At 39.9% G+C, this 14840-nt stretch overlaps 1 protein-coding gene across 2 annotated transcripts; it reads left to right on the top strand.

Moving 5' to 3' along the window:
• The first annotated feature begins 667 nt into the window (after positions 1-667).
• Positions 668-14839, top strand: p4ha1b (prolyl 4-hydroxylase, alpha polypeptide I b). Of its 2 annotated transcripts, none has more exons than XM_056395873.1 (15): positions 668-901; positions 4907-4989; positions 5198-5294; positions 5433-5584; positions 6205-6342; positions 6592-6831; positions 7811-8028; positions 8130-8306; positions 9417-9487; positions 11203-11302; positions 11443-11496; positions 11595-11660; positions 12410-12478; positions 13020-13116; positions 13373-14839. In XM_056395873.1, exons 1-15 carry the CDS (start codon positions 888-890, stop codon positions 13441-13443), a joined length of 1647 nt encoding a protein of 548 aa, XP_056251848.1. In that variant the 5' UTR covers positions 668-887; the 3' UTR covers positions 13444-14839. The 2 variants fall into 2 exon arrangements, with proteins under 2 accessions (XP_056251848.1, XP_056251847.1); XM_056395872.1 differs by lacking the exon at positions 9417-9487 and adding an exon at positions 8569-8639 and having other exon boundaries at positions 669-901.
• Position 14840: the final 1 nt, after the last annotated feature.

Raw genomic sequence — 14840 nt, forward strand, 5'->3', positions numbered from 1 at the left:
TTTTTTTCTTCAGTTTTATCCCTTGAAGTGATGATATTCTATCGAAATCATCTAGATTTATCCATCTGGAAATATTGCAGTCAATTTGACAGCTTCTGCTACTCTTGCTGCTCTTTCTCTCTCTCTCTCCCTCTCTCTCTAACACACACACACACACACACACACACACACACACACACACACACACACACACACACACACACACACACACACACAGCTCCACCCTGCTGAACTCAACATGCAGCAGGAATTCCCTCCCTCCAAACACACTTTTAGGTTGGGAGGAAGGAATTTTCTGGAATGTGGGAGAAGTGAGAGGAGAAAAGACTGCAGTGATAAACTAAAGAATACACACACATAACCTCACAAACCATCACTTTGATTGGGGCTATTGAGATTAGGTCGTAAATACCATGTCAAATAGAGTTATGCAGTGATTTTTCATTCAGAGAATTAGAAGTAAACTCCCCTGACTTTGCATTACATTTTCAACACGTGGCGAAAGGGTGACCCCGAGTTTTATTTATTATGTGTTTATTTATTTCTTTTTAAATTAAAACGGTAAATACTGATCCGTGGCTGTTTTACTACGGCTCAAGACAACTATAGACACCTCCCCTAGCAATTTACAAACGACGGCCCCCCCAAATCTAGTAGTAGGAGGCTGTCTGCATGTGAGAATCTGCACGTAGCATTCAGACTCGGACTTGTAGAAATCCAGCCCTAACCACCAGATGGCCAACAGTGCACCGAAACATCACAAATAGGACGAACCAGCAGACTGACACCGTGTTCATCCTCTTACCGTTAACTGCACCGGGTCAGTTTGAGCTGATTCCTCAGAGGACGCAGCGACCGGGGGGGACACAGTTCTGCTAACTCACTGGATGCTCTCGCTTAGGTAAATATCGACTCCTCTCCTTGCAGCCATTTCAGGTAGTTTGACAACCGTACAGTTATGGACTGTCCATTTCACCGTATTTTCTGTTTACAACTTTTATTTATGTTTCCATCATTAGGTTAGCTAGCTAGCTGAAAACTAGCTAAACCTGGATGAAACTTTGGTATTTGTGATAGTTCTCGGCAGCAGCGACTAATATGATAAGCGTTAACTGATTGAGGCGGACTGAAATGAGCCAAGCTCAGTTAAAGCACGGCAAAAGTAGCGATTAAAGAAAACCAAGTCTGGGTTTTCACCATGAAACTAGCGTTAATGTTGAATTCCGATGCAATGCAGCGTGGGATGCTTCTGCCGTCACTCTGCTCTGTGTTGCATGCATTCATTTTTCATTTTAACGGCATACACCTGATTTTATCTGTTTTCTAGCCAACATTTTACACATTAACAGTCACGCAGGCTACTATATGACACACTGCAGTGAGGGGATAAAAGCTAATGTTCAATGGAAGCTTTTTTTGTTTGTAGGCTAATTACTTTAAGCCTACCTCCTAACTCGTTTGGGAGTAAACAAACAACCCTAGCTGCAGTCTAGGAGTTAAAAGCCTCTCTGTGGTGAGTCAGTTTGCAGGAGTTATTGACGGGTTATAACAGGTAAAATAATTCAGTCAGACTCCATTGGGCAGTGTGCAGTCCTCACATGAGTTTCCCCGGCGGGGAGGGGCGAAGACGTGGCAGTCCTCTTCCATCCACATCCTGTGTTATCTGACTCCACAGCTTCACTCCCAGTAAAACTTGGAGACGACAGTCGTGATGCTGGAAGTTTCTCAGTGAAGAAGATACTTTAAGATACTGTAATATACTGAGAAGAGAAGTCAAATATTTGTTCAAAAGTACAGCAACTACAGTGAGGCTTAAAAAATGTATTGGGAAATTCACGTCATGACAATACCTTGGAATACTTGAAAGGTGAATGGTACTCTAGGTATTAGCCCTATTTTATGATATAATTTGGTCATTTTGTCTTGGAGATAGTAAAAAAAAATGTATACAACACTGATGTAAAACCATAAAATCATTATAAACCATACATTAATACTTTTAAGGAAACAATATTGATTATTTTATTAATGGTTCTTTGCTGTGTGATTTTTACCCACTGGAGGAACAATTTCCCTGCAGATACTGTGGATGTGAAATTCCAAGAGCAAGGCTTCCTCAGGCATTCACCATTTTGCATTTTGAGTTTTTAAGATGATAAGTCGAGGAGAAAATCACTTGCAGAGGAGGTAGAAATACCAATATATGCACCAACAGCTTTTACTTAAGCTATTTCTCCCTCTTACATTTAAAATCCACAAGTGTGAGCACTAGGAGCAACTGCTTATGGCACTGTGATATATCCTCATTTCCTTTAATTAGCATGAAGCTTTGAGGCGAAAAAGAGTCTCCTAATGAGCATGTTCAAACACAATGCTGCTGCCCAGTTTACGCATAGTTTGAAAGGTCAGAAAAAAAAAACCTTTTAAGCCAAATTTATACAAATGAGTGTCCTGTGTTCTGTCTAAACAAGTGGCTCTGCAGTGGTCTGGCAGGTGTTGTTAAATGGTTTATGTGCTGTCAGGAATGTTTTGGTTTCTGTGTGCATACAAGCATGTATGCATAAAATCACTTGCAGAGGAGGTAGAAATACCAATTTATGCACCAACAGCTTTTACTTTAGCTATTTCTCCCTCTTACATTTAAAATCCACAAGTGTGAGCACTAGGAGCAACTGCTTATGGCACTGTGATATATCCTTATTTCAAGTAGCATGAAGCATACAAGCATGTATGCACACAGACACTTTCACTACCACTCACTCTCATGTGTGGCCTGACATATGGATCTAAATTATACCTGTTACACTTACAGCTTTAATCTTGATATTACACTTCTAAACTATTATAACAAGAGAGACACAGTAGCTGTCACCCTGTCATTACAATAATTACATTCTACTGAGTTTTTATCCTGGTGGAAATCTAAGTGGCAAAGGCACATTTATGCTATTCTGGACTGAGTGGCTCCACAGATTCTGGAAAAACAACAGTAACAGTTAAGGATAATTGCATTTTGCCACTTTTTCTACTTAAATATCCAGAGAATATTTGAATTTAATGAAGTTTAATTTTGATTTAATTGACTAAGTTGAGTTCTGACAGACCTCTATGCTGCCTGCTGCTGACCTAAATTGAAATCCCATGTGAAGTTATTCTTGTATTTTCACTGAAGGCTTGTTTTTGTGGCAAAGTCAGAACCTGCCTGAGCCTGTTGTCTGCTGTCAGTGAGAGGCACAGATACATGGCTCATGCATGACCTTTACTTTGCCCACCAGGCGTATGTGTGTACATGTGTGTGTGTAACAAGGATGAACATGAGTTTGCTTCACCATTTACAGTTAAATGAGCTTCACGTCATTGCAAACCAATGCCTTGGAGTGTGAGAATTTAATTGTTAATGACTTTATCATACGCCTTTTGCCTTTGTTATGTCTGACATAGAAATAGTTTTGCTTAAGTTCACAAACAACATGGTGCTGTCTCTAGTAGGGCAGAGTTTTCAAGAAGTAAGAGACGAGCTGCGCTCAGCTTATTATCTTACTTGTGTTGCATATAACTACATAATCCATGAAAACACCCAGAGGTCATAGTTTCACTGGTGATTTGGTAACAAACCCAGTGTCCGTACTTGTTTAACATGCCCCAAGAGAGAATAAATACCAAAGTCTGTATACACAGCTTCAGACTTGTGTTGTATAGTTTTGGGAAATCATGATTCTGTTGGAATCGTTTCTCTCTAACAAATTCCTTCAAGGCTAATTCGTTTTTTATCAGTTGCATTGGAAGCATTTTTGTCACAATGTGCTGCACAGAAGCACAACACGGTTTGGCCTTGGGTACATTACCAGTCCTATATGTTTGTTTGATATTATGATATCTCAAAAACATGTTAACACATCTAAGTTAAGTGTGGTGGAAGGGAAGAAGCCATGTGTTTTGGATTTAGAGCTAGATACTGGTTTGGATCCAAGAGGGATTTTTTTAAGATTCATGTCCACAGATACGAACCTTGCCATGTGCAAACGTGACTTCCTGCTAGTCTGTCTGTGTTCTCTTTTTGTCTGTATGGGTAGAGAGATCACAGTGCCACTCCTAACAGACCAAAAACCCAGTGGTAGTTATGGCTGTGCCAATGGCAAAGCCAAACCAGACACAGTGACAGCAACCACAGACTTATATTTGGCTTTGTGTGGTGGGTAGGAGGCTGCACTGTGTGTGCACAGCTCTGTGTTTCCTAAATGGTCAGTTCAGCCTAATCACTGAAAACTTATGTTCCCACTTACCTAAAGTAATATTTATCTATGCAGATAGTTTTTGTTTTATCTTTTCCAGATAACTGCTTCTAAGACTTCTGCTCACTCAACAGCAACATCTCTTTCCAGAAACAATAACCAAGTTGCTCTGGACAATCCACAGACTTTGCTGCCAATAGTTTTCACTGGGAACAATTTTCTACTGAAGAATGAAATAAAGCTAAACTGCCCAAAGTAGGTTTGTGGATTATCCAGTTTTAAACTGAGTTAACGACCAGGTTTTGAAATCGGTAGGAGCAGCACTGTAGTTAGTAATGGAAGGCAACAATATGGGAAACAGTGGGGGAAGCAGTAAATTCTGGATTGGTTGTAAGGGCTGGAATGTTTGATGTGGCTCACTCGGAGTAAACTAAAGTAACCCAGTCAGTAGACGACTAAAACTTGAAAAAGGAGCTTCTAACATCTTTGTGATTTTAGGGATATTAGAGTGTGACAGCTTGCAGTAGTAAGTCGTGGCTATAATATGGGTCTGACATGACAGTCAGTTGTCAATTCTACCTTGATGACATTATTTTTGATGACATTATTTTTTAAAGTATGACTCAATTTTCAAGATAATTTGTTGAACAAGGTATCTCTCACTCTTTTGTCAGGATGGAGCTACCGTGCTGGTGCTTACTGTTGCTGAGCTGCCTGAAGTCGCTCTCAGCCCACAATGACTTCTTCACCTCCATAGGTAAAACCATCAAACAACATATGGTACTCATGTTGTAAAATGGTCCCTCTGCTGACCTCCCTGCATATGGTTTCTAATTTTTCATGTTTTACCACATATATGTAAGCAGAGTTTATAGTAAGATGCTGTAATGATCGTATTAATGATTCCCTGTGTATATTATCAGTACAGTATTGATGGTGAAGTGTTTCTGATTTGTGTTCCTCAGGCCATATGACAGATCTGTTATACACAGAAAAAGACCTTGTCACCTCTTTAAAGGACTACATCAGAGCAGAGGAGAACAAGCTTGAGCAGGTTAAACGGTAAGTTTGTGGACATAAAGTTACACACATGGATTGATACACAAACATACGTACGTGTACACAAGCATATAATATGATGCACATGTGGATTCAATTGTGTGCAATGCATCTAACTCTGTATTACCTTCTCTGTAATAGATGGGCTGATAAGTTGGACTCATTGACAGCCACAGCCACTCAAGACCCCGAGGGATTCCTGGGGCACCCTGTGAATGCCTTCAAACTGATGAAGAGGCTGAACACAGAGTGGGGGGACCTGGAGAGCCTTGTCCTCAGTGACACCACTGATGGTATGGATAAGGAAAACCTGGATCAAATCAGCAATAAATCAGTATGCTGATACTGTCTAGTGGGTTGGTGTTTGGCAGATGCTACGTTAAGTGCCAGAAGTTTAGAAAATCACGGGAAATTGCTTGAGTTTAATTAGTTTATATCACTGCAATGAGCTTACCTTTTGCACTGAATTTCAGAGAATGATCCCCAACACTATTTGACGCTGGTCTGTTCCAGACATAAACACTGACTGGACATGGAACCGACTAGTGCAACAGATTGTCTCCAGGGTGCAGGAATGTTTTTTGTTTGTTTACCATTACAGCCAAAAAAAAAAAAAAAAAGGACCTTTAGAAGACACATATTTATCCAGGGGAAAAAGCTGTGTATCTTTGCTTGTTTGTGTTGTCCCGCACAATCACACTTGATATATTTTAGTAGCAGTTACTGAGGTAAACGAGAACATTATTTAGCCAATTTCCCCACATCTGGCTTAATGTAACTATAATTCTCACTCAAGATCAGAGTCACATCAAGCAGCCTCCCTTACCATTAAGAGAGCATTCATTTTCCACTGTTATGGATCCCATACAGAATCATCTTACTATACCTTGTCTGTCCTTTCCTATCCTCTCAGGATTTATTTCCAACCTGACCATCCAGAGACAGCACTTCCCCACAGATGAGGACCAGACTGGGGCTGCTAAAGCTCTGCTCCGGTTACAAGACACATACAGACTGGATGCCAACACCATCTCTATCGGAGATCTACCTGGTACGGACCTTGAATCAGTGCATACCTCACCTACGTGGTACAAAGTTTGTGTACCCACAAATCACTTTTTCAGAGGAAGCAGTCAAATAACAGACATAGACAAGATTGAATGACATCAAAGACACAGTAAATAGCGGACCATGTGGGGATAGAAGGTTTTGCTTGGTTTCCGTGTGATTTGCAACATGAATGAGGTGATTCTGTTTTCCTCTATGTAAATGTTTCCTTCCTGTATCCTCTGTATACTAGGAGTGAAACACAAGAGCCTTATGACAGTGGAGGACTGTTACGAGCTTGGGAAAATCGCCTACTCTGATGTTGATTACTACCACACAGAGCTGTGGATGGCCCAGGCCCTGAAACAGCTTGATCAGGGAGAGGAGTCCACTTTAGATAAGGTGACAGTGCTCGACTACCTCAGCTATGCCATCTACCAGCAGGGGGAGATTGATCGAGCCCTGGAGTACACCAAGAAGTTGCTTGAACTGGGTGAGTCTCTCCACACTAGAAAGTATTTTTCCAATTTTGAAAAGTACATACAGGTGTGTTTTGCGATGTGAAGCGATATTTTCCCATTGAAGGTCAGATAGGCTAGAACTTTTCTCATCAGTTTTTGCCCAGACTTGCACAGTTACTATATTGTATCTTGTTTAATTAGATAAGACTATACACAACGACAGTACTAAGAAAGAAAAGCACTTAAGCAATAAACAAAACAAATGAGAACTTTACTTTGGTTTGAATTGAATGACATACTAAACAGAGGTGAACCAGAGGCCAACACTTTCAAGCTGTACTGACATAAATAGTACAGACCATTACCATGGTTGGGCCTAAACAACCATGCCATTACCATTCTGTTGAGTTTTGTCTGTAAACAATACTGTTTTTACCACCTATATTCCTCTATTGGTCTGATTCAAATCTAATTGAATGTTTTTTTTGGATGTTTGTAGATTTACCGTTTAACAAAACAGTCTTCTCTGCAGGACCATTCAGAGATGTGGATAGAGCTTCTTAGAGAAGACCTGCTCTTTACTGTTAACTATTTAAGGGTAATCACAGAATAGTTGGTTTATTTGTTATAATCATTTGACTGTGAATTATTGTAGAACTCCAACCTGCAGTCCACTACTTCCATTTGCTCTTGACTAATGCACTTGATAGTGAATGCCGTGATACATTTCACGACATTGTGTTGTTTTGGTATCATGAATTTGAAACAATATTCTGATGAAGCTTTGGTGGTGAGCTGGTTGTCGTATGTTTTCTTCCAAAAGAGCAGACGAATTGGTTGGTCCTGTTTTTAGCGCTTGTTTCTCAGAAATGGATAAAGCCAGACTGAACAAATTGCATATTGTTATGTCATGTTGGAAGCTCAGTTATTTTGATTGCAGGCAGTGTGATATTTTTAGATGACATTTCTGCAGTCATCACTATTTGTTGGTCTTGAATTTTTCTATTTCAGACCCGGAGCACCAGCGTGCCAATGGCAACCTGAAGTACTTTGAGTTCCAGTTGGAGAAGCAGAGAAAGGCTGCGGAGGCTGAAGGTGAAAAACAGAAGGAGCGAGGGAAAAGAGAAACAAGTGAAAAAAAGAAGAAGCCCAAAAAGAAGGCATCAATTCAGCTGATCCCAGAGAGGAAGAAGTATGAGATGCTTTGTCGTGGGGAGGGCATCAGAATGGTGAGGAAGACAAAGAGATACCCAAAAAGAATTTATAACTTAAAAATACAAAAACTCTGTTTTAACTCTTTTGTCTCCTGCTTTGCTTTCCTCTCAATCAGACCCCCCGAAGGGAGAGCCGACTGTTCTGTCGTTACTATGACAACAATCGCAATCCCATGTATGTACTGGCACCTGTCAGACAGCAAGATGAGTGGGACCGCCCCTACATTGTCCGTTTCCTTGACATCATCTCCGACAAAGAAATCGAGAGGGTCAAGCAGCTTGCAAAGCCAAGAGTAAGTGATTTCTCAGAAGTTTTCTGTGCTGCTATATGATGCACATATGAAGCGGTATTGGTCGCTACAGCTTATTGTGATCTAGTGAGAGATTTGTTAGGCTTTTTCAATTTCTGTTTTGAGGTTTAATATTGTTCAGGGGTGGGAGGTCAAAGCTGTGAGGCTGGATGATGTGATGCTACTAGTTTGACAAGCACACAGGCACACACATCTTTGTATGTGTGTGTCTGTGTGTGGGTAAATCGTGTCCCTGGCTTCACAGCTACGCAGGGCCACCATCTCCAACCCCATCACAGGAGTGCTGGAGACTGCTCCATACCGGATCAGCAAGAGGTAAGGCAGAGCCAGGATCCACCAAGAACAGAGGATATAAGAGAGAGTTGAGGGAGAAAGTGAGGTTCTCTCCCTCTTTTTCCCTCAAAAACTGATTCTATTTCTCTTCTGTATTCCCGTCCGTCCATAATAGCATTTCTCCGCCCTGCCAAAGCTTCAGGGCTCTTGAGCTGAAGCACACAATCCAGCTGAGAATGATCAGAGATTTTAAACAGCATAGAAATATTTATAGACAAATTTTTGTTGTATAAAGGATGTTTCAAAATATTCAAAAATATTATCTCATGATGCTTTCATTAATGACACAGAAATGAGAGAAAAAAAGGAAAAGAATGAAGATATTTTGTTCTATTTGGATTATGCTGCTGTTTTTTAAGGATCTGTTGTGGATATGATTCTGCTCAGGAGTCTGTTATAGAAAGGTAACACGAGAAAATAGAGGGAGGAAAAGTGTTACTTCTTCTATTAGATATTAACATAGTTGCTTTTTGTGAGCCAGGGGATGTATCAGAGGCATTAATTCCCTACTGATAAATTTTCTTATTTTGAAACAGAAATTTGGTCTCTAGTCTTGCCTCGTGGAACATTCTCTTGGCCCTACTGAAGAATAACATTGACAATTAGTGACCAGATCTGCCTTTCTTTTCTCTCTCTCTTTCCTCTTACTTTTCACTCATCTTCCCGTGTGAATCACATTCCATTGTCCTTTTTTTCCTTTTCCTTTGTTATTTTCTTTTCCTCGACCTCCGTGCCCTTGTGCTGTGGGAACTACTGTAGTTAAGGCGAGCCACGGTGCATGACCCTCAAACTGGGAAACTTACTACGGCCCAATACAGAGTCTCCAAGAGGTAAGGGGTCACAGGTCACCAGGAGGGCCACAACACCTTCCCCTCCTCCTAATCCAATTCATCTTTATGTCTGCGCCACTAATTCAGCCCTGCACCAAGCAAGCACCATGGAAAGAACAATGAAAATGTTTAGCTACACCTGGCAAACTAACACTAGAGGAGGTTTTTAATTTGGTTTAAGTGAAAAACTTTTCTGCCTAAAACATCATTTAAACCAATTAAACAGGCCTCTGTTGTTGTTGTTTTTTTGGTGTAGATGAAGTTTTCTTTGTCCTTTCATTTGACTGAATGATTCAGGCATGTTCATGGAACTGCATAGTTTTGACAAGCTGTTCTCTTTCCCCTAGAAGTCCTCCCGAGGTTATTTGAGATCCAGAAGACTGAATCTCTGTTCCCCATTGCATTTTCCAGGAATGAATCTGCATCACATTCTCATAAAAGCTCATTACAGTTGCTGTGGTTCTACTATGCTTCTTCCACTTCCATATCCATATCAGCAAGAAACAAGAAAAAGCCTGAGTCATGATGCACATACTCAAATACACAGAAGTACTGCAAACAAGTTTAAATGTAGTTTAATTTTTACAGATTGAATTGTTAGTCGAAGTTGCAACCCACCCTGAAAATACCATGTTTGGCAGCCCACCAAAACCCCCAAGTTTCTTTGGTTTTACTGTTCTTGGTAATTAATGTGTTTGTGTGAGTGTGTGGCATTCCTTTGGTGTTTTGTATGTGTACGTGCTAGTTGGCATGTATTTCCAAATTCAGTGCACATCTAGTGATGGAACAGTCGGGACAGATGGGTGAACTCAGAAGAGTCTGACCTGTGCTTGAACTGGCTGTAAGAGACATGAGGAAAGAATTTGTTGGCTCACATTTGGTCCCGCCTCCCAACAAAAATGTAATTTATTATCAACACAAACTCTGAATAAAAAATGATGACTCATCCCACTGTCTCTCATACACACACACATGCACACATTTCCAAGTAGATCTGCAGAAATTCCCCAAAACACCTCCAAGAGGCGCTGGGAGTTGTCTCATGGGCTTTGTGTCTTAAAAAGTCCTCTAAATTTGAGAGAGTGGTGGAAATTGGAATTCATTCTACCTTTATCTCATGGGATGATGACTTAATAGCAATTACATATTACAAAATACCCTGTGTGGTTGGACAGTTTTCTATCTGGATAACAGATAAACTGCCAATTTAAACTTTACAATGTGATCTGCAGAACTAGAGTTTTGTCAGGTTTTAATAGTTCACCAGACAGAGTCCACTGCCATGATTCATCACGAGCTTATTTTATTAGGGGCCTTCTCTTAGATTGGGGTGTGGGAGTGAGCATGAAAGGCAGTTAGTGTCAAGAGAGTGAAAACTTTTTACCATAATCCTCAACCAGGCTCTAATGCAAAAATGCTCACCAGACTCAAGTGCAGAGTCAGATCAGAACAACCCTGTACCCTGAGCTGATTGGAGATTCTGAATCCTGGGCAGTTTTCCAATTTTACATCTTCTCCACTTCCTTTCTATCATCTGATTGCACAACTTTTTTTGAGCTTTTCACGGCAATTTTTCTGCATGACGTCGCTTAGTCATTTCTATCTCAGAAGAAATCTTTACTGCCATCTAGTGGACAAATATGTGTCTTTCTGACTTATAGTGAAATAAGTTCCCCTTCTTTCTCAACTGGTCTGCTTTCCCTCCTGTATTCCAGTGCTTGGCTCACTGGCTATGAAGACCCCATGATTGAAAAGATCAACCAGAGAATTGAAGATCTCACGGGGCTGGAAATGGACACTGCAGAAGAGCTGCAGGTAAAAAGTTGGTTAATAATTTCAAAGTCTTGGACATTCAACCAAGACAAGGTAAAACCCAACTTTGTATATATCTTTCTGTTGGATAATCTGAATTGTACAGTTGTGAGACTTATATCTTATTTTGTTGATCTCTGTAGGTTGCAAATTATGGTGTTGGAGGTCAATATGAACCTCACTTTGACTTTGGAAGGGTAAGAACCTTTGTGATTCCCACAAATTAAATATTTCAGAATGTAAAGTAGTGTTAATATGGCAGGACATTAAACCTGATGTTGACTCCTCTCCACAGAAAGATGAGCCTGATGCCTTTAAAGAACTGGGCACTGGCAACCGCATAGCAACATGGCTTTTCTATGTGAGTAAACTCTCCTAAATACACTACACAAAGTTCCTATCCTAGCTCTGTATCAATATTATACAGTTAGCAGCCATTATTTACATGTATGTACATTTTAAATAGTGTGGGCAATGTAAAGCATATGCAAGAATACAAGAAAAAAGATGCAGCCATTATTAAGATGATATACAACATTATGGATGAAAAGCAGATAATTCCAAATTAGAACTGAACTAAAGGAATCTCATTAGGTTTAACTTAACAAAGTTGAGGGTAGATTTGATAAGAGGACCTCACTCCATATTGTCTTGAGTAAAATTTATTTCCTGTGATTAGAAAAGCTTGTATAAATGGAGCAGTCCCATATTTGTCGATGAAACAGCAAAGCTCACTATGAATTGAGGGTGACGCCCTGGTATTATACATCAAGGACTGTCTGATTATGAGCTGTGCTAGTGTGCTAAGTCTTTGCTGTTATCAAAGTAACATCTGAGTTAAAGTAGGTCCTACTCTGCTGATGCAATAAGGAGGAAGTTGTATTTTCTGGGACTCGGAAAGAGATGAGGAAAAACTGTTTTCAGAATTCATTTAGCGGGTCTAAAAATCAACTTTGAATACCATTAAATGTTCATTTTAAATATTAAAATACAGTACATGCAACTACTGAAGCCCTATGACCCCTGACCATGGTTTCATATATTAAGACCTGCAGAATTATTTGATTTGACTGATAAACCCTGACCTCTGCCTCTCTGTCACTGTTGTAGATGAGCGATGTGGCAGCAGGTGGAGCCACAGTATTTCCAGATGTTGGTGCAGCAGTTTGGCCCCAAAAGGTAACCAACCACTCATGCTACACCACTTACTAACATCCATTATTACTGACTCCATAGTCGTGTCTGAATCGGTCAACTAAATGCTAAATCAATGTAACTAATTGTACCACACACACAAATAAAAAATGTGCAAAATGCTGTGCCTGTTGTTTTTGCTATTCAGCGAGGAACAGTACCAATTAGTCGGCACATTCAGTACACTTATTCACACACTATCTCTGTCACACACACTCAACAAAATCCTCTAAAAGTCTAACAGTTCCATGCAAAATAGGATCATTTATTATAAGCAATTGCCTATTTGTTCATTCCTGTCACCGAGAGAAAGTTTTCTCAAGTCCCATACACTCTAACAATCACACAGTAGCAGATGCACACAAACATGTATTTAATTTTTTCTTTCTGATTGTTATTTCACCCATTACAAAATCTCTGGGAATTAATTTAAGAGACTGAGACTGACTCTGTGAGATTGCTGGCTATACCTGGAGGGTTCGCACTACTGCTAACCTCTGATGCCTGTCCTTTGTGTGTATTCCAGGGTACTGCAGTGTTCTGGTACAATTTGTTTCCCAGTGGGGAGGGAGACTACAGCACCAGACATGCAGCTTGCCCAGTGTTGGTGGGCAACAAGTGGGGTGAGCTCCTCTTTGTCCAGTTCCCAATAAAAACATTTATAAGACTGGAGTCAATATGTCTTATGAGACCACAGTCTTTGCTGAAGAGAATGTTTATTTTTAAAAGCAATTTAACCCAGTGTCATAACCAAGAGTCGGATGTGGTCTTGAGCTTATAGCACAAGAAGGGTAAACATTTGTACTGTGTCTAAATTAATCAAAAGCTTATGTTAAGGATATGATTATTCTATTTTTTATCCTTTCTTTCTGTATTTAGTATCAAACAAATGGATCCATGAACGAGGCCAGGAGTGGCGACGACCTTGTGCCCTTAATGAAACTGAATGATGAAAAAAGAAATCTCATCACGTCCCTGCCCCTCTCTCCCCTTCCTTGTTACCAAAGAACGCTGCTGCGGATCACAGATGATACACATGGAAACACAGAGTCCAAATGGCTCACTCTCTCTCTACAAACACTCCTGTTTTTCTCAGCTGTTATGCTCTGAGCCCAGAGATTGTTTGGGTTAATGTGGAGCCCCTGGACAGTATTAGCATTGCTGTGACTGATAACTTGTTCTTAAGATTGTTGTATGGTTCTGAGAAACACTCATGCCCTCTTTCACTCCCAGGTTCTTTCTTTGCACTCTGTATGAACTCTAGCTCTGTGGTGAGGTTATCCTTCATTAGTCAGTATAGGGACCAGCTTCCTACCTGTCATAAAGGGACAAAGGGATAACCTTAAAAGGACGGGTCACATTTTCACAGGCCTGTCTGATTCATTGAATTTCTTTCATTTAGTTAACAGAACACATGGACCTGTGATTTTTATGAAAATGAAAAGATTTTTTAAACAGTATAAATCAATAAAAATTCACAGTGATTGTAAACCATTTATTTGCAAAATTACATGCTCCACTTCAAAGCAGTGAAGTCATTTTTTCAAACTATTCTGAGGAACGTTTCCAAGCGTATAACTTTGTAATGAACTGGTGTACAATAGGTTCACAGATTTTCTGTCTTAATTTACATGGGGTATCAATCTCTGCTTCCAATAACTTAGTATTAAAAACCAACATATGGGCTATGTGGAGGGACTGAAAGGACTCACAGCACATAAGAAAATGGTAAAGAAAAAAAAAGAAAGAAAATCTGACCGAAGTCCAGAGTAGTAATTTTGGTGAAAAAAAATGCTACATCTATGCAGCACATTATCACATATCATACACCTTGTTAGGCTGCCTCAAGGCCATACTGTTTTTTTAATCATTTGAATGATTACACTATGACATATTTACAGATTTGTTGTACTTGAACATACCATGTGTACAAATGCATGGGCACACTTACACCTGGATGTAGACACAGTTACATACATCCAATATGCTGCATAGAATTTAGTGTTATATTTCACAAACTTCAGTTGGTATTTGTTCATCCTGATTGTTGCAGTGTTGTGTAAGGACCTAAAACCAACAGAACATGAACATCAGGGAATGTAGACTTGATACACTACATCGTGCCATAATACCTTGTTTTTTATGGAGCGATTGATTCTGGCAGGTTTGTAACAGTGTCTGTTGTGAGCAGTGTTTTTCAGTGTGAGAATATATGGGTTTTTCAAGGAAGAAGCATTTTATTTATATGTCCCAAGCCTATTTTGTGTGTTTTTGTCTTTTATGAAAGTCTGAAATTGTTTTTTTTTCCTACAATAAAGACTGGTTTGTTGATCTCAAATGAATAAAC

This window comes from Seriola aureovittata, chromosome 14, assembly GCF_021018895.1.
Source record: "Seriola aureovittata isolate HTS-2021-v1 ecotype China chromosome 14, ASM2101889v1, whole genome shotgun sequence".
Classification (NCBI taxonomy): Eukaryota; Metazoa; Chordata; class Actinopteri; order Carangiformes; family Carangidae; genus Seriola; species Seriola aureovittata.